Below are 15,203 nucleotides of genomic sequence, written 5' to 3'. Positions count from 1 at the left end.
CACGTGTGGAGCTATAGATAGCTAGCTATCGCGCGCTATAGCTAGATCAGGTTCACCTCCCTGGCTAGGTATAGGCGCTAGATTGCGAATAGCGGATTTGTCATTGGCGTTGCGCTTGCGTGTATTGCCAATACTGCTGTATTGACTTCATGGCTCAGCCTCAGGTAGGTATCGTAAAACTAATGTTTGTTATATTATTTGACCAAAATTATTTAAGCCAAATATGATTATCTACCAGAAGTAAAGACAAGGATTCACGATGTTTGTTTTTCTAGTCCAGTCACGTTGTGATAATTGAGTTATCGTAAATCACGGAAACTTGACAAACTAAAGACAGTTTCTTAACTTCAGTCCCATGTGTGTGAATACACGTTATGTAACAGGACAGGTAATTTCATCTCTCTGCACATGCACTCTGCAGACAGATGAATTATAATTAAAATGTTATGAATGGGTGTTTGTGAAATCTAACCGTTTTTCTGCTTTTCGAAAATTACTATTATTAGACTAGCCTAGATCTACTAGACTATCATAGATCTAGATCTAGATTCTAGTCTAAGTAACAAAGTGGCAACGCAAAATGTTTTATTTGTGTATCTAGACTAGACTGCGTGTGTGTGCGTGTATTAGCATTTCTGGCACAACCAACAGTAGGGACGCTGGCACAATAATGAGGATCCTCCTCATAAGTGAGGATATCTATGTGGAAAAAATAAGGATTGTCTGCATTTTCGTGGCCTTTTTTTTTGCGCTCTGCAGGTTTTTTGGGATCCCGAACCGTGCACTGGCTGGTTAATAATAACCCCAGTTCACCGTCTACTTTTATGGGTTGTCCGTCTTTCACAGATTTATTGCTCATAACGTGAAAGTCTCTTTACAAAGTCAAATTTAAATCAGAATCGTATAATAATATTGTCTGTGTGTGGCCTATAATACTGCTGCTATAGGGAAGGTTGACAAATATGTTTGCCTTTTTACACTAATCTTGACATGTCATGATATGAAACTACCTGGAAGCTACCAGGATAGATTTTTCTTTTTCATTTTGACAACATATTTTGATTACCAGGGTGATTAAATTGCATTGATGAATAAAACATATGGTTGAAAGGTTCTCTTTGATTTCTTTTAGGACAACAAAATGGCGGAAAAATCATCCGAAGAATGCAGGATACCGGAGGAAATCAAGAAGTCTGTGCGAGCTGTCCTCTTGTCCAAGATTGGAGGGGTGCCACTGGAAAGCTTTTCTTCTGACTTCAAGAAACTTGCAGGCTACCCACTTCGTTTCAATAAGCTTGGTTTCCCAACCCTCAGACAATTTCTAGAAGCCATGCCAGATCATGTTAGGTAAAATAAATGTGAGATGTGAAGAGACAGAGATGTGGAAAATATAGAAGAGATGTAAATAATTGTAAGAAACATAACTACAAAAATATTTAATCATACCATTGCAACCAATACCACTTACGTTGATACCAATTTATAAGTGATATAAATTGTTCATATGATGACAGTGTTGAAGGGGAAGTGAAGGGGGGGTGGGGGTGGGGGTGACCATGATGTGTGTTACATAATTGTATCATAGAGAAGGAGTATTGAAGCTTGTAGTAGTTCTAGCTTGTCTGCCTGTCTTTCCTTTTTGATTTGCTGTTTTTGCAGACGTCACAGCTATATACTTTTTAGAAATTTATTAATGTCACATTACATTATATTTGTTTAGGTTTAATTACAGTGATGAGGCATCAAAGTGGATGTTGTATGGGATAGGGGATCCTAATTCCTACATGAGCTCTGCAGCAAAGAAAGCACAGTTCTCAAAGCCTGGTGATGGTGAGTAAAACAACAAGGATATTCTTGACATTTTGTTGTTGTTGAAACTAACTGATCTTGAGTATATCGAGAACCCCTAGTTAAAAAGTTGAACAGGTGGCAACAATATTTGTGTAATGTATGATGAGGCTGTGCACAACCGTGTAATGAGGTACCCGAGTACACTCCCAGGCTTACAAGCGAATACTCTAATATTCGGACGCCATGTTTTTTTAAATTGAAAAAAAATATATTTTTCATATTTATTTTATTTTTTGCCACCACCATACCACAAGAGCAGTTTCCCAGTTCCGTCTCCGAAAACTCATGCAATTTTACTTCGAGTTGCAGTTGAAGGCGCCGATTTCATAATAATAATAACAGCAAACAATGCTGTTTTAAAAACCAAAGGTGGCAGAATAATCCATTTTCCTCCGAGTCCAAACAAAAATCCGGAAATTTGGTCCCAGTTTCTGAGTGGTGAGTTCGAAAATGATTGAGCTGGGAAACATTTTTATCGACGGTACCATGCCAGCGGCAGGCGCTCTCCCTGGTACGGGTAAGCGTCTGCCTGGACAGTGCCATGTGATTTTTTTTTTTTTTGCGGCCGAATATTCGGGTACGAGAAATCGTACTCGAGTAGTTGTCAACAGTGCGGGTACTCGAGCATTCAACTACTCGTCACAGCCCTAATGTATGATCTCCTTGGGGGTGTTTCACCAAACCTTAAAAATCCATCCGATCAATTGTAAGGGCCTAAAATTGATTCGATTTTAGGCCTTGATTCATTCAAAAATAAGATTGATGTTGCTTTAAAAACGATTTGATGAAACAGCTCACAAGCATCATTTATAGGCTAAAACTGATTCGGCCTTAAAAGTTGATCAAACACCCCCCTGGTCAACAATCAAGGTGACATGGCATTGGCTAATCTCTTTTACATTACATACATTACCTGTTTGGTAGGACAAGCCATTATGTTTGTCCAACCTAGCAACCACCAATATAATGGCTCGTTGCTAAGTAGACGTTACAAAAAATGGAATTCATTTTGAAAATGGTCTATTCAATTATTTCATAGCATGAAACTTCTGTGAATATGGATCATTCTCAAAGTTTGCGAAATTCTCTCTTGATACTGTGCTATGTTATGGTTAAAATTCACATTTGGTTTTCTACTTCTACATTTTTGTTTGATTTACAAAAATCCTTTTTTCCTTTGAAACAGGGACAAAGGAAACCAGAAAGAGGAACAGAAGAAAATCCCCAAAGTCAAACAAAGACAAAGGTAAATGTTGCATGCGTACATTGCAGTACCGGTATTAAATACCTGTATGTACTAGTAGTATGTAGTGATGTAGTCAAACGTTTAACCGTCCGGTATCCGACCGTCCATGGCGGATTCCGTTTTCCCTTTTTTTTTTTCTTTTTTTTTTTTTTTAAAGTTTCGATTTATGCCCCTCCACCTGGCACTATGCCTGGCAATGTCTCCCAGCTCAGTAATCTGTGTGTTGACTTAGCACTCCGAAACTAGAACAACACTCCAATTTGTCTGTCATCTTGGTTTGAAAGTAATCATTGTAATAGATCTCAATATGTAGTTTATAATAATAATTCATCCAACTTTTACAAGGCGTACCACAAGGTTCTATCCTAGGTCCTCTACTGTTTTTAATTAACATTAATGTTCTTACACATTCTTCTAAAAACGACATTGTTGCTATTATTCACAAATTCACAAGCACAAATCGGCGCCTACAAATGCACCTCGCAGTTAAATGAAAGTCCTTCCAGCTCGGTCAACGTTTAACCGAAAACCGTCCGGTTAAACGGAATTGGAGATATCCGTGATGTTAAAGCACCAGTAGTATGTACAAATAAAGACTTTGGACTGTTAGTCGCTTCATGTGTGGATCTAATGACCTATCACACCTACTTGCAAAAAGTGAAACTGTTTCAACCCAACATAGAAAACTTTGCATAGATCTAATTAATATGTTCTGTCCTTTGTAGATTTTTGATGACTTCATTTAACAGATTGAAATGTAAATATTTGGGATAAGATACAGTATGAAGATACAAGTAATACTGTCTTGACTGCGCCGTGTTGATGTTCATAGTTGGTTAAATTTGTTGCCGTTTTTCTTTCTCCATTTGACCTTTGACTCCTGTCTAAATACTATGGCACTAACATTTCCCATTTTATTGTGATTGACACTCATGCTCTAATGTACATAGGTCCTGATGTATAATGATATCCTATTGTAACTAAAAAGACATAGAACATACAAAGAAACCAAAAAGATATAAGAAAAAGGAAAAGTAAGTAATTTCCTGTGTTAGGAATGACTGCAATATATTACAAGCAAAGGTTCAAGTACCCTGTAAATGGCACCTACAAGCCTTAGATTAAGCAGCCAGGAGCAAGGGGCAATTTATTTTTAAAAGTTGCCCCTTGCCCACGGGGATTTACCAGAGCAAGGTGCAATTTCTTAAGAACCAGGGGCAATTTTCCAAAAACAGATGACAACTAATTGCACAACTTAAATAAGTGCAAAGTAGTTAATTTCATAATGTGAATAGGGTCTACGATCAATTTAATAACTTTTTAATCTTAACAAGATCAACAGGAAAGATTGATTAAGAACATCAACTTGCACATTAAACAGTAACTCCAGGAAGCTCCAACACCGGCGACGGTGTTGGAGCTTCCTGGTGTTATTTAAATAGTAGATCTAGACTATTTTAAAGTAACTAAAAATATTGATGAGCAAATGAATAGACACACAAACCTTCCGCCTCACTCTCGGCAGTAGGAGCCAATTTGAAAAAATTATCTTTTTAATTGTTGTATAACCAAAGAAATAGGAAGAAAACTGACCAAATATTCGTACTAAAAAGTTGCGTAACGTGTGTTCTCAAAACCAAAATCGTACCTCGCACACACACTCTCACTATACCACGAATGGTCCGTCGTGGGATCCTAGCGGGCTAGAGTTTGTCAACAAGACCAACGCACCTTTGGAGAGTCGCAGCGCGCGCAATTTAACCGGGACTCGTGGGAAGCTGGCCGGCTAGCTTTCTGCCACAACAATGCTAGGTCGGCTGCTGGCAAAATGAGAGTAACTACGATCGAAAACATCGTAGGTGTTCTTAACTTATCAATAGGAGAATTATTAATTCTATTTGAGATGAAATAATAAACTAGATCTGCAAACAAACCTCGACAGATCTCTAATGACTATTTGAATGCTTGTTTATTTCTCCATTTGACGATTTGTTTTCTTGATCCTTTGATACATTTGTACGAATGTACGTGCGTGCGCCATCGCCACAACATTTTAGCGATCGCCTGATCTGAACGTACGTACCTAGTGCGCTATAAGGGCGCATTTTCAGTAGTAGAGAGCTCTTGCGCGGAAAACTGTTCGTGATCCCGAATCACGAACAGTTTGCCACGCGAGCTCTTTACTAGCTCCGTATTTAGTGATTTTATAAGGCGCAAGTGTTTCCGTGAAAATGCGCCCTTTACGAATCATTTGTGTATTTTTTCTGTTCTAATAATTTATGGGCGCATTTTCACGGCAAACACTTGCGCCTTGCCGTCTAGTTTTAGATGATTATGGGCGCAATTGGTGGTTTTATGAGCGCAAATTTGCGCCCTGCGCCCGCTTATTCAAAGGCTTGGGCACCTAACTTGATTCCTAGTGCAAGACATTAATCTATACTTGCTACCCTTGACCCATTTTTTAATTAAATTGGTACCTGGTTGAATTCAGTTGCATTGATATTAAACACAGCTAATGCCAGGATAATAAGTTCCAATGCACCTTGGGAACAAATAATTATATTTTATCATAATTTGATGTGAACTATCAGAATTTTAAAACTATTTATGCAATGAAGTGATTGAAACAATGAACTGGATGATAGAATTGTATTACTCTTTGCTCATTGAAGAAGTGTCGTAGTGTAAAAGTCCCCAGATTGTGAACGACAGGGTGCAGGTTTTGAATCCCTACTTGCGGCATTAACATCCATTGGCAAGACATTCAAGATAAACTTGAGTTCTGGTAATGATAGAAAATAAATTCTCACAGAATCCACACAAAAATTACACTGAATGTTCAAGATTACAAATAAATGACATGCACTAAATGATTTTGGTAGAAAATGTATAGGGGCCGAGTAATAAGCATAGAAAGTGAGAAACATAAGGAAAACAAGGTAAGTAGACTCAACACCATGTCCTTTACACAGGTCACTATGTGCAAATGAGAGTTGTGGTTTTTATTGAAGATGATTTCCGGCAAGTTTTTGTGAGTTTGTTTTCATTTTACTGGTTCAAACAATCAATCTACTGCAGGGTAAACAATCCAGAACGAATTATAGCAGAGATGCCAACCCTCCCGATAATTCACCCCAACTCCCGACCTTACGATCACCATCCTTATCCTCCCGATTTATTAAAAAAAAAAAAAAAAAAATGATTTTTTTTTTTTTTTTTTTTTTTTTTTTTTTTTTTTTTTTTTTTTTTTTTTTATTATGATTTTTTTTGGAGGGCGCTTATCAGTATATATATCTGTGAATTGAAAGAGAAATATCATCTGCTAACTTAAGCATGTAATAATTCCACTATGTTAAAAGACAAATTAAGAGTAGCGAAAGATTGTTTCAGCATATGGATCGCCGTAACCAATGCGTGGATATTGCCACAGAATCCAAATGGCGGAAAATCAGCAAAATAAGACCAGGAAATGGTCTCGGAAGTATAAGACCGAATACAGTATCAAGTACCTGTGTAATCGGAAGTCTGAAAGTAATTCATCATGCATTTTGTACAATTTTTATGTTATTTAAAAAAAAGGGGGAATTATTTAACTAAATACACATGTAAAATGCTCCAAAATAAGGCTCAGATTGCACCAGAGAGCATCTAGAACCCCAGAGCTTCCAGGGCCCTAAGGCGGGCCCTGGACCCCGGCCGCATGTGTCGGGCGCTACGCGCTCGAGATGTGCGCTACGCGCACATTAATTGGTGTCGATTACAAATCCTCCCTATTTCTGATTTCCAAAAGTTGGCATCTCTGTTATAGCCATGTTCTCTAGAGCATACGATTCCCATACCAGAGCTCAAGATTAGCTTTAATGTACATTTATCATTCTCCACCTTGGTGTTAAACAGGTACCAGTAGGAAGGAATTCCTAGAATGCTGTGAGTAGCTAAGTCGGTACCTTCGCTAAAGCTAGGGGTATTCAATACACCTGAGCAGTGAGCACCTTGGGTGGTGGATATGAGCACTATAATTATCCAATATTATTATTATTATCGCAGGAGAGAATCGCCTTGCCAAAGAACAAAATCTATCACAAAATTCAAACACCGATCAGAAAGCTGAAGGACTCAGAGTATCACGCAGTCATAGAGGATTATTCTCAGTATGTGTATTCTATAGCGGAAAGCTGGGTGACAACAAACACATAGTAATGCAGGTTAGTGCCCATTCTCATTCATTTGGAAATCATGTTTGTTTTTATAAGCTCTCAAAATGCTTATGTTCTATCATTTGACAGATATTTGAAGAGTAAAAGTCACCTGAAGAGAATAATTTGTGTATTGTTGGAATGTATAAAATCAACCTCAATTTTGTTTATCTGGCTTTCTATAGATTACGCTAAGGAGCAATTGGCATTACTCCATATTCTCAATTCTGTGTGAAATGTACCAAAAACTTATCTTTCCTTGCATTTGCAATGCTCCAGATATGAATATTACATCATTTTTGTGATCAGGAGGATTGTGGTTTATAATTTTTCAATTCCTCACATCATAAATAATTATGGTATGCAGTTGTTGCTTTGTTTTATTTCATCATAAAATGCATTTTTGTTCTTTTAACAGGAAGTTGTTGAGTTATTTGCTACCCAAGGAGATGTGATAGAAAAGTCCGCTGTAAAAAAGTAAGTTAGAAAACAAGCTACCCTCGTGACACAAAATTATCATGAAATATAATGCAATTTGCTTTAAGAACATGAAACAATTTATTGGAATAAAAAGCAATCATGACAACGTTCTGCACTTTCATTTTGTTGAGGTTAGTCATTTTTAAATTTTTGAGTATGCAACTTGTACTTGGTATTTCTTGTAAACATTGTTCTTGACCACTGTATGACTTGGCAAGTATGTACCTTAGCATATAGTTGCCATCATTTCCATAATGGAAATATCCCCAGATATATGATTGCTACATGTTTGTCTTTCTTTGCCAGGGCCTGTGTTTTTTTTTAAAGATGGATGAGCAAATAAATGACATTGGATGAGAGAATTTGATATGTTAGAATTGATGTAGTTAGGGGGCTCATTTTAACCTAGCAGTCAATGATGTACTGGCAATACATCTGAGCACAGGGCATTTTCAAATATATCACAACATATGCAATTAGGGATGAAATATTGTGGTTCAACGTTACCATCTGTCATAGGAAATGTGTGAAGGATTGTACATGATGGTAACCACATGGAGGTTCATAGGGGTCCTGGAAAAGGAAACAGTTTTCTTTTTCTTCAAACATAAATCCAGTAACCTTTCTTTGCAAGCTACAAAAACAATAGTTATTGTAGTAATTATATTTTCATTTTGTTTGTTTATCATTTTGAATAATTTAATATGAAATCCTAAAACTATTGACTTGAACTTTTAATACACATCTGTTTGTACTTCAGTTTTTAGCATTTGTATTGCAATTCACTACATGATCAGTTTAATAGTCAAAGTAATATGTAGACATGTATTATTAAAGTTAGGTGTCAATGTAAATATTAAAGATATACCGTTTAATAGAAATGAAGAGATCTGTTAAAGGGAGAGGGTCTTCAGTTTCCATGTGCAGAAGCCATAATTCACTGACACCAGATGGAAATACCATTAATGGATGTCCAAGTCTGCACACAGCAAACCAGAGGTCCCATCAAAAAATCCCCCCTAGTCTCTCGGAGAGTCTTTGGATGAGGCAACTGTAAGATAATGACTTCACCATATGGGGGAATGGGTGGAAAATGCAAAGAATTACATAAGGCCTAAAAAAAAAAGTTGTATTGCCCTTTGCAACCGACCACAAAATTTTGAAATCTACGATCAGCTTTTTAAAAAAAGTTTTTTTTGTTACCTTTTTTTAGAAAAAAAAATGTATTAAAGCATTCAGAACTGGGAATTATCAGCCAAAAGAGGGAGTTTAAAAAAAATTAAAATTTCTAACCGACCGACCCATCTTTTGGCACCTAATGGACAATACAACATTTTTTTTAAGGCCGAAGGCTAGTTGGTCTTAAAACTGAAGACTAATCCTGGTGATTGACATCACCTGTTATTGGGCAAACATCCGAATCGAGAGCCCGCCTCTCTGTGTCTTTAAATGAATATTAATTCTACAGTTAGACTGAATCATTTCTACATTTTCTTCTTGTTCCCTCCAGCTTGATGTTCTTCAGGTTTCTGAAGGAAGAGGAGGCTATCTCGGTCATCAAATTATACAATGGACGTTGTCTCTCTGATGGGAACCCAATCAGAGTCCAACCGGCTACAGAAAAAATGGCTTCTCGGAACAAATCTGAACGTCCTCATGGGAAGCCTTCCCAGTATGAACAAGGAGGGGAGCAGCAGCAACATTTGCAGCACCTCATGCAGCAACACAATCAACAACATGAGCAAATACTAGCACAACATCAGATGCTGCAACATTATAATTGTGAGCCGTGGTCTCCAGATACATACCAGTACCTGCAACCGCATATAGGTATGCAAGAAGCATACATAGGAATGCATGGAGAGCCGTTCTCGGAGGGGTATTCTGACTACAATGGTTTTGAAGGTAAATTTTGTTCTCACTTAAAAAATAGAGGATGGAGCTAAACTCCAATTTGAGCTTATAATGGAGTTTACTGAATCACATGTCAAACATGATATTTGGCTTTCTGTGTACCGTACATTTTTTTCATTAAATATATGTTCATTGTTGTAGGTGCCAAAAACTGCCCAAACCATGACATTGCTAACTAATAAAGAAGTAACATGTTATCTAAGATTCAAAACAGTGATATTAGCTTATGAGAAAATATGTTTTCTTACCACTAATACAACTAAAACAATTCTTGTTTTAGTGGCATTTGATGTGATGTTGATTCTCAGGCTTTCTCATATTTCAGACAGTGTTGGAGTAAGTGCAAGTGCTGTAGTGGAGATTTGTGTGCTTAATCTCACCCAAGCAGTCACAAAAGTAAGTGAAATTTACTTAATTCTTTGTATTTTACCAACTTAAAAGGTATCCGGTCACTTTGTCTCAGATCCTGAAAAAAAATCCTGGATTTAGCTCATACTGCAATGATAATTATAAACCTTTAGGTCAGTCAGGAACTCCATGACTTTTACAAGCGGATCGCCTGTCTGATTATCAAGATATTTATGATTGGAATTACAAATTATGAAAACCGTTTGTTAAACGGTTTTCATAACACTACAGTCTATTGGGGAAAATGAGTATGGTAAAACCGGTCACTCAAATATTTTTACTTTTTGAGGCACTTCTTGATCATTTTGAAGCGCAATTTTTTTTAAGAGCTTCAATATTACTCCATATCACAGACACTGATAACACGTAGGGCCGTGTATCTCAGATTTAACATTGTTAAACAATCCCTTTAAAGCATTGGAAATATTACGATATTTTTTTGTTTGTTTAATGGTCCTTGTTCGTTAATGCTCTTTTTTGCCTTACATTACAGACTGAAAAAGAGATAATACACAAACTGAACTTAATGAAAACACATATTTAGCTTTGTTTAATAACTATGGTGAGACAAAACACATTAAAAAAGTAATATAATGTATTTGTATGGAAGGGCATAAGGTTATATTTATGATGCACTTTATAGCACAACGAGATGACCAAGAAATTCAAGTTAAATTCTTTCCTTTTATTTCATTGCCTAATGACTCTGTAACAAGCCTTTTTGTATTTCTAAGAAATAGATTTTTCCCTTCAATACATGTACTTCTGAAAAATCTGAAAACATACAGCTGTTTATTAAAATAGAGATTGATTTCTTAATAGACCAAAAGGCGTAATGTTGTATCCGTTGGATAAAGCCATGTAACCAGTACGTGTTATCATTATTAAAATGTATACCCCCAACCTTAAAGGTACTATAATAATAATAATAATAATAATAATAATAAGATATTTGTATACCGCAAATTGCAAATTGCCTCTAAGCGGTTTAGAAGAAAATAGCTGATAAGTAAAGGAAACAGAATTTGCATTACAAATTATATCAATTTAAATTACCATTAAAAATTTGCCCATTGTCCCATTTGCAGGCCCACAAAATGAAATGGTTAAATTCCAACTGCATTTGAAAGATAATACTAATTTAGAACTTCTCTTACAAAAAAAGGGGGCTTGAAAATGTCTTCAAGTGGGAAAATAACGACTATTAGTTGTTGAATCAACTTAAGAGCTATAGAGCCAGTAAGTAATAGTCTGATTTTCAGACCATTGTACCGAATGATTGTACGTTTTATGCTGCTCAAATATTCATTCAGTTTGATTTTGTCCATTACAAGAGTGGGTTATTGATGTAGACAAATGCTCATGTACCCTTTACAGCTCATTTTGTGTATTGTATTACCAAAGAAGAAAAAAGCCAGTCAGTCACTCAATTGTGTCTGACAGTGAAGTCTAGCAAGTAAACAGATTTCCTTGCATAATTTGAATATTAGGACACTGCTAATGTTCACAGATAGGACATACATGACATATTCATAATTCCTGCAAAGTTCTACAGAATTTGATGTTGGCTGCAAAAGGGACAAAGTATCTTTAACATGAGAAGACAAAACTAAACTTTAAGCCTTTGAAAATCAAGTGTGCTGCAAACCACGGCTCATCTAGTCTCAGCAATTAGACTGGGAGTTGGTGATAAGGGTAGCTAGCGAAACGTAACAAAAAGACGCCTTCAGTAGTAGAACCACATCTTTAGGATATGGAGCTGGTAAATGCAATTACCATCCCGATGAGGTTTAATGTAAGCCAAACTGTGATTCAGATATGTCAAAAAAGAATAATCAAACATCTTTTCATGCCACTACATATTTTCAAGCTACTTTACAGAGTACCAATGCCCCTATAAGAGAAAGAAAGTATTCTATTAGCTCCTGCCTGCAGCAGGTCCTCCTATGTGTAGAACTCATCCATCTCTTGTATATGTATATAGGAGGATCTTTTGTCTGTTTTCTGGAGTTTCAACCCACTGATGGTGAGACTACGTACTAAACAAGGTGATGGGAACAGAAGAAGGTTAGTTCTTTCTCTATATGAAGAGCTTAATATTCTGGCACAGTTTCTCTGTTAAAGGGAAGTCCACCCTGATATTAAATTGGCTTTAATAGAAGTAGAAAAATTAGAGAAACAATTCAGGGAAAGTTTGAGAAAAATCGCGCAGTGAGAAACGTGCAATGCTAACTAAATTTCCGTACCCTTTACAAATAAATACAATTTGACAGGCATATTCTTTGACATATTTCTTTTTGAGAATTGACAATGCTAATAAATAAAAGATTGGCTGCTAATTTCTTGGGTCTTCATTAAAACTATAGCTCATCGGTAATCTCGAGACTGCACTGTGACACTCGACTTTGTCTCGGTTCACAGTACAGTTTCGAGATCACCTTGGGCAACAGTTTTGATTGTGCCCCTCAAAGCAGCCAACATTTGTATACTATTCACTTCATGGGTAATATGCCTTCATTTGGGCTCCATGTTCATTCTGTGTACCATCACAGATATTGTACTTTAATCTTTGTGTTGTAGTCCAGTGGTTTAAGCACTTGACTTGATATGCAAAGGTCTTGGGTTTGATTCCGACACAACGCTTATTTACTTTAGGAAGACATTAATCATTAATTTGCCACTTCGTATCCAGGAGAGAAATGGGGACCTGGTAGGATGACAAAAGCCTTTGTGTTAGTAATTACCATATGCCACCTCGGTGACCATATGGTAGGAATATGCCCCCCCCCCCAGGGATCGGATATAGTGCATATTATATGTGAATGAATCTGATGAATTAGGGTAATAATATCTGTAAAGCGCAACAGAGACGGTATTTTGTATTAAGCGCTATAATTATCCAGATTATTATTAATGTATATTCCACATTTTTTCCTTTCTAGTTGCTTTGCCTTTGTTGCATTTGGTTGTCTTGTTGATGCTCACAATGCTCAAGCCAACATGCAAGGTACCTTTATCAAAGGCTGTCATCTTAAGATAGAAATTGCCAAAACCAAACAGCATCATCCGCAAGAAGAACAGGTCCCATTGCAGCAAGACAAAAATCTTGACAACCGGAAGCCAAGAACAGAGCGAAGTAAGTATCTTTATTCATTCGCTAATGTTCTTTGCCAAGATATTAATTGACTTAGCCATGTTTTACCTAGATGAGGTAAATTGGTACATGGTAAGAAGAAATTCCTTGAACGTTTAAGGGCCTTGTAGTAGCTTGCCAAAAGCCAGAGGGTGATCATGTGCATGCAAGGCCCTCAGGAAGAACAGTAATAATACTGAAGAGGCAACCCTGGATAAATAAGACTTATTAAGGTGTCCTGACAGACAAAGTGATACCAATGTGGAAGACAATTGTGAAAATAGCATGTTCACACACAGGGTAATAGCCGATATTGGATAATGCATTTCAATAGATTCCTCATCACATTATTTTGGTGGCAGATAGCGTAGCATCAATATCTGTCCTTGAGTTTTACCTATGCATCTTTGTATGTCACAATGCTGTTACCAATGTGTATCCTTATTGTAGGTCAATCAAGAGGTCAATCAAGAGACCACCGACACAGTAGCAGATCTGAAGATGAATCTAATGACAGCATTTCAGCTGAAATGGTAGTGAGTGACAGTTCTGACAGCCCGTCGTACATGGACAACAAGATACCAGTCATTGATGATTCGCCTTACTCTGCCAAAGCATCTCGTTTAGACGATACCTCAAGTTCTGGAGGCAGTGAAGGTTCTCCTGTTCCTAGTCAACCAGACGGAGGCATGATGATTGGTCAAGGGAGAGGATCGTTACACGGTCATGTATCGCCTTCTCTAGGGAGGGGTCTCGCTATGCTTAGTATAGGGACGGAGAAGAAGAAACCCAGACCAAGTCTGGCTGATTTGGTAGGCAAACTCCATGAACTGTGATGCCTCACAGTGCAGCTGACGGTTGTGGGTTTACTGGTATCATGGAGTGTGCTTTCACGATGAAACCCCCTCGCGGTTTAGAATGGGAAAACAATCAAGAATGCACTTGATTGGTTTGCCCTTACCTGAAAATCCTGCATAGTATTGTCATGACATAAGTAGGAAGAAGAGGAGATGTACTGGTATGCTCATAGGGGCAACACAGGGCCAATATCCTTACAATTATATAGTTTCAGGCTCTTGTGAGAAGGCCTGTACCAGCATATAGGAATGGCAGACTCCGAGACAATATGAAGTGTGGGTATTCCCCCTACTGACGTCCTTGACCAGTGTGTACAGCCATGCTGTATGTAAGTCTATTTCTCTTGCATACATTGGAATAGTGTACCATTAAAAGATGTTCTAGATGTCACCCCATTGGCTGAAAATTATCAAGCAGTCCTAAACCTTGCATTCAGATCGCAACAATTGATTCTTATGTCGTTGATATGCCAAGGTGGGGGTGTATATCATTCTACCAATCTAAACCATGATGTTATTGTTATGCCTCCGCCACCGAAGGTGGTGCCGGAGGCATCATGTTTTCGGGTTGTCCGTCCGTACGTCCGTACGTCCGACCGTACCTCCGTCCCGTTTGACCGTTATCACAATATCTCAAGAACCATTTAAGATCACCATAGGAAGACGATCTGATTAGATTTTGGAGTACGTAGGTCAAAGGTCACAGGTCACAGAGGTCAACTTATGAAATTCCTTGTATTGAGTTTGTTAGCGCGATATCTCAAGAACCGTTTGAGATTTAAACTTCAAACTTAAGGATAGTATGTATCACCATAGGAAGACGATCTGATTAGATTTTGGAGCACGTATGTCAAAGGTCAAGAGTCACAGAGGTCAACTTATGAAATTCCATACATTGAGATTGTTATCGTGATATCTCAAGAACCACTGGAGATTTAAACTTCAAACTTAGTGATAGTGTGTATCACTATAGGAAAACAATCTGATTACATTTTGGAGCACGTAGGTCAAAGGTCAAGGGTCATAGAGGTCAACTCATGAAATTTCATACATTGAGATTGTTATCATGATATCTCAAGAACCACTGGAGATGTAAAAACTTCAAACTTAAGGATAGT

General features: G+C 37.4%; 1 protein-coding gene across 2 annotated transcripts; it reads left to right on the top strand.

Moving 5' to 3' along the window:
- The first annotated feature begins 76 nt into the window (after window positions 1–76).
- LOC100892920 lies at window positions 77–14,605 on the top strand. 2 transcript variants are annotated; one of them, XM_030976559.1, is made up of 11 exons: window positions 77–164; window positions 1,133–1,347; window positions 1,721–1,830; window positions 3,038–3,097; window positions 7,145–7,302; window positions 7,712–7,770; window positions 9,284–9,678; window positions 10,013–10,083; window positions 12,080–12,162; window positions 13,038–13,231; window positions 13,691–14,605. In XM_030976559.1, the coding sequence occupies exons 1-11, from the start codon at window positions 150–152 to the stop codon at window positions 14,062–14,064; spliced, it is 1,734 nt and encodes a 577-aa protein (XP_030832419.1). In that variant the 5' UTR covers window positions 77–149; the 3' UTR covers window positions 14,065–14,605. The 2 variants fall into 2 exon arrangements, with proteins under 2 accessions (XP_030832419.1, XP_030832418.1); XM_030976558.1 differs by having other exon boundaries at window positions 13,679–14,605.
- Window positions 14,606–15,203: the final 598 nt, after the last annotated feature.

This window comes from Strongylocentrotus purpuratus, unplaced genomic scaffold, assembly GCF_000002235.5.
Source record: "Strongylocentrotus purpuratus isolate Spur 01 unplaced genomic scaffold, Spur_5.0 spur5_scaffold_9, whole genome shotgun sequence".
NCBI lineage: Eukaryota > Metazoa > Echinodermata > Echinoidea > Camarodonta > Strongylocentrotidae > Strongylocentrotus > Strongylocentrotus purpuratus.
This window is presented reverse-complemented; position numbering and strand designations above follow the sequence as displayed.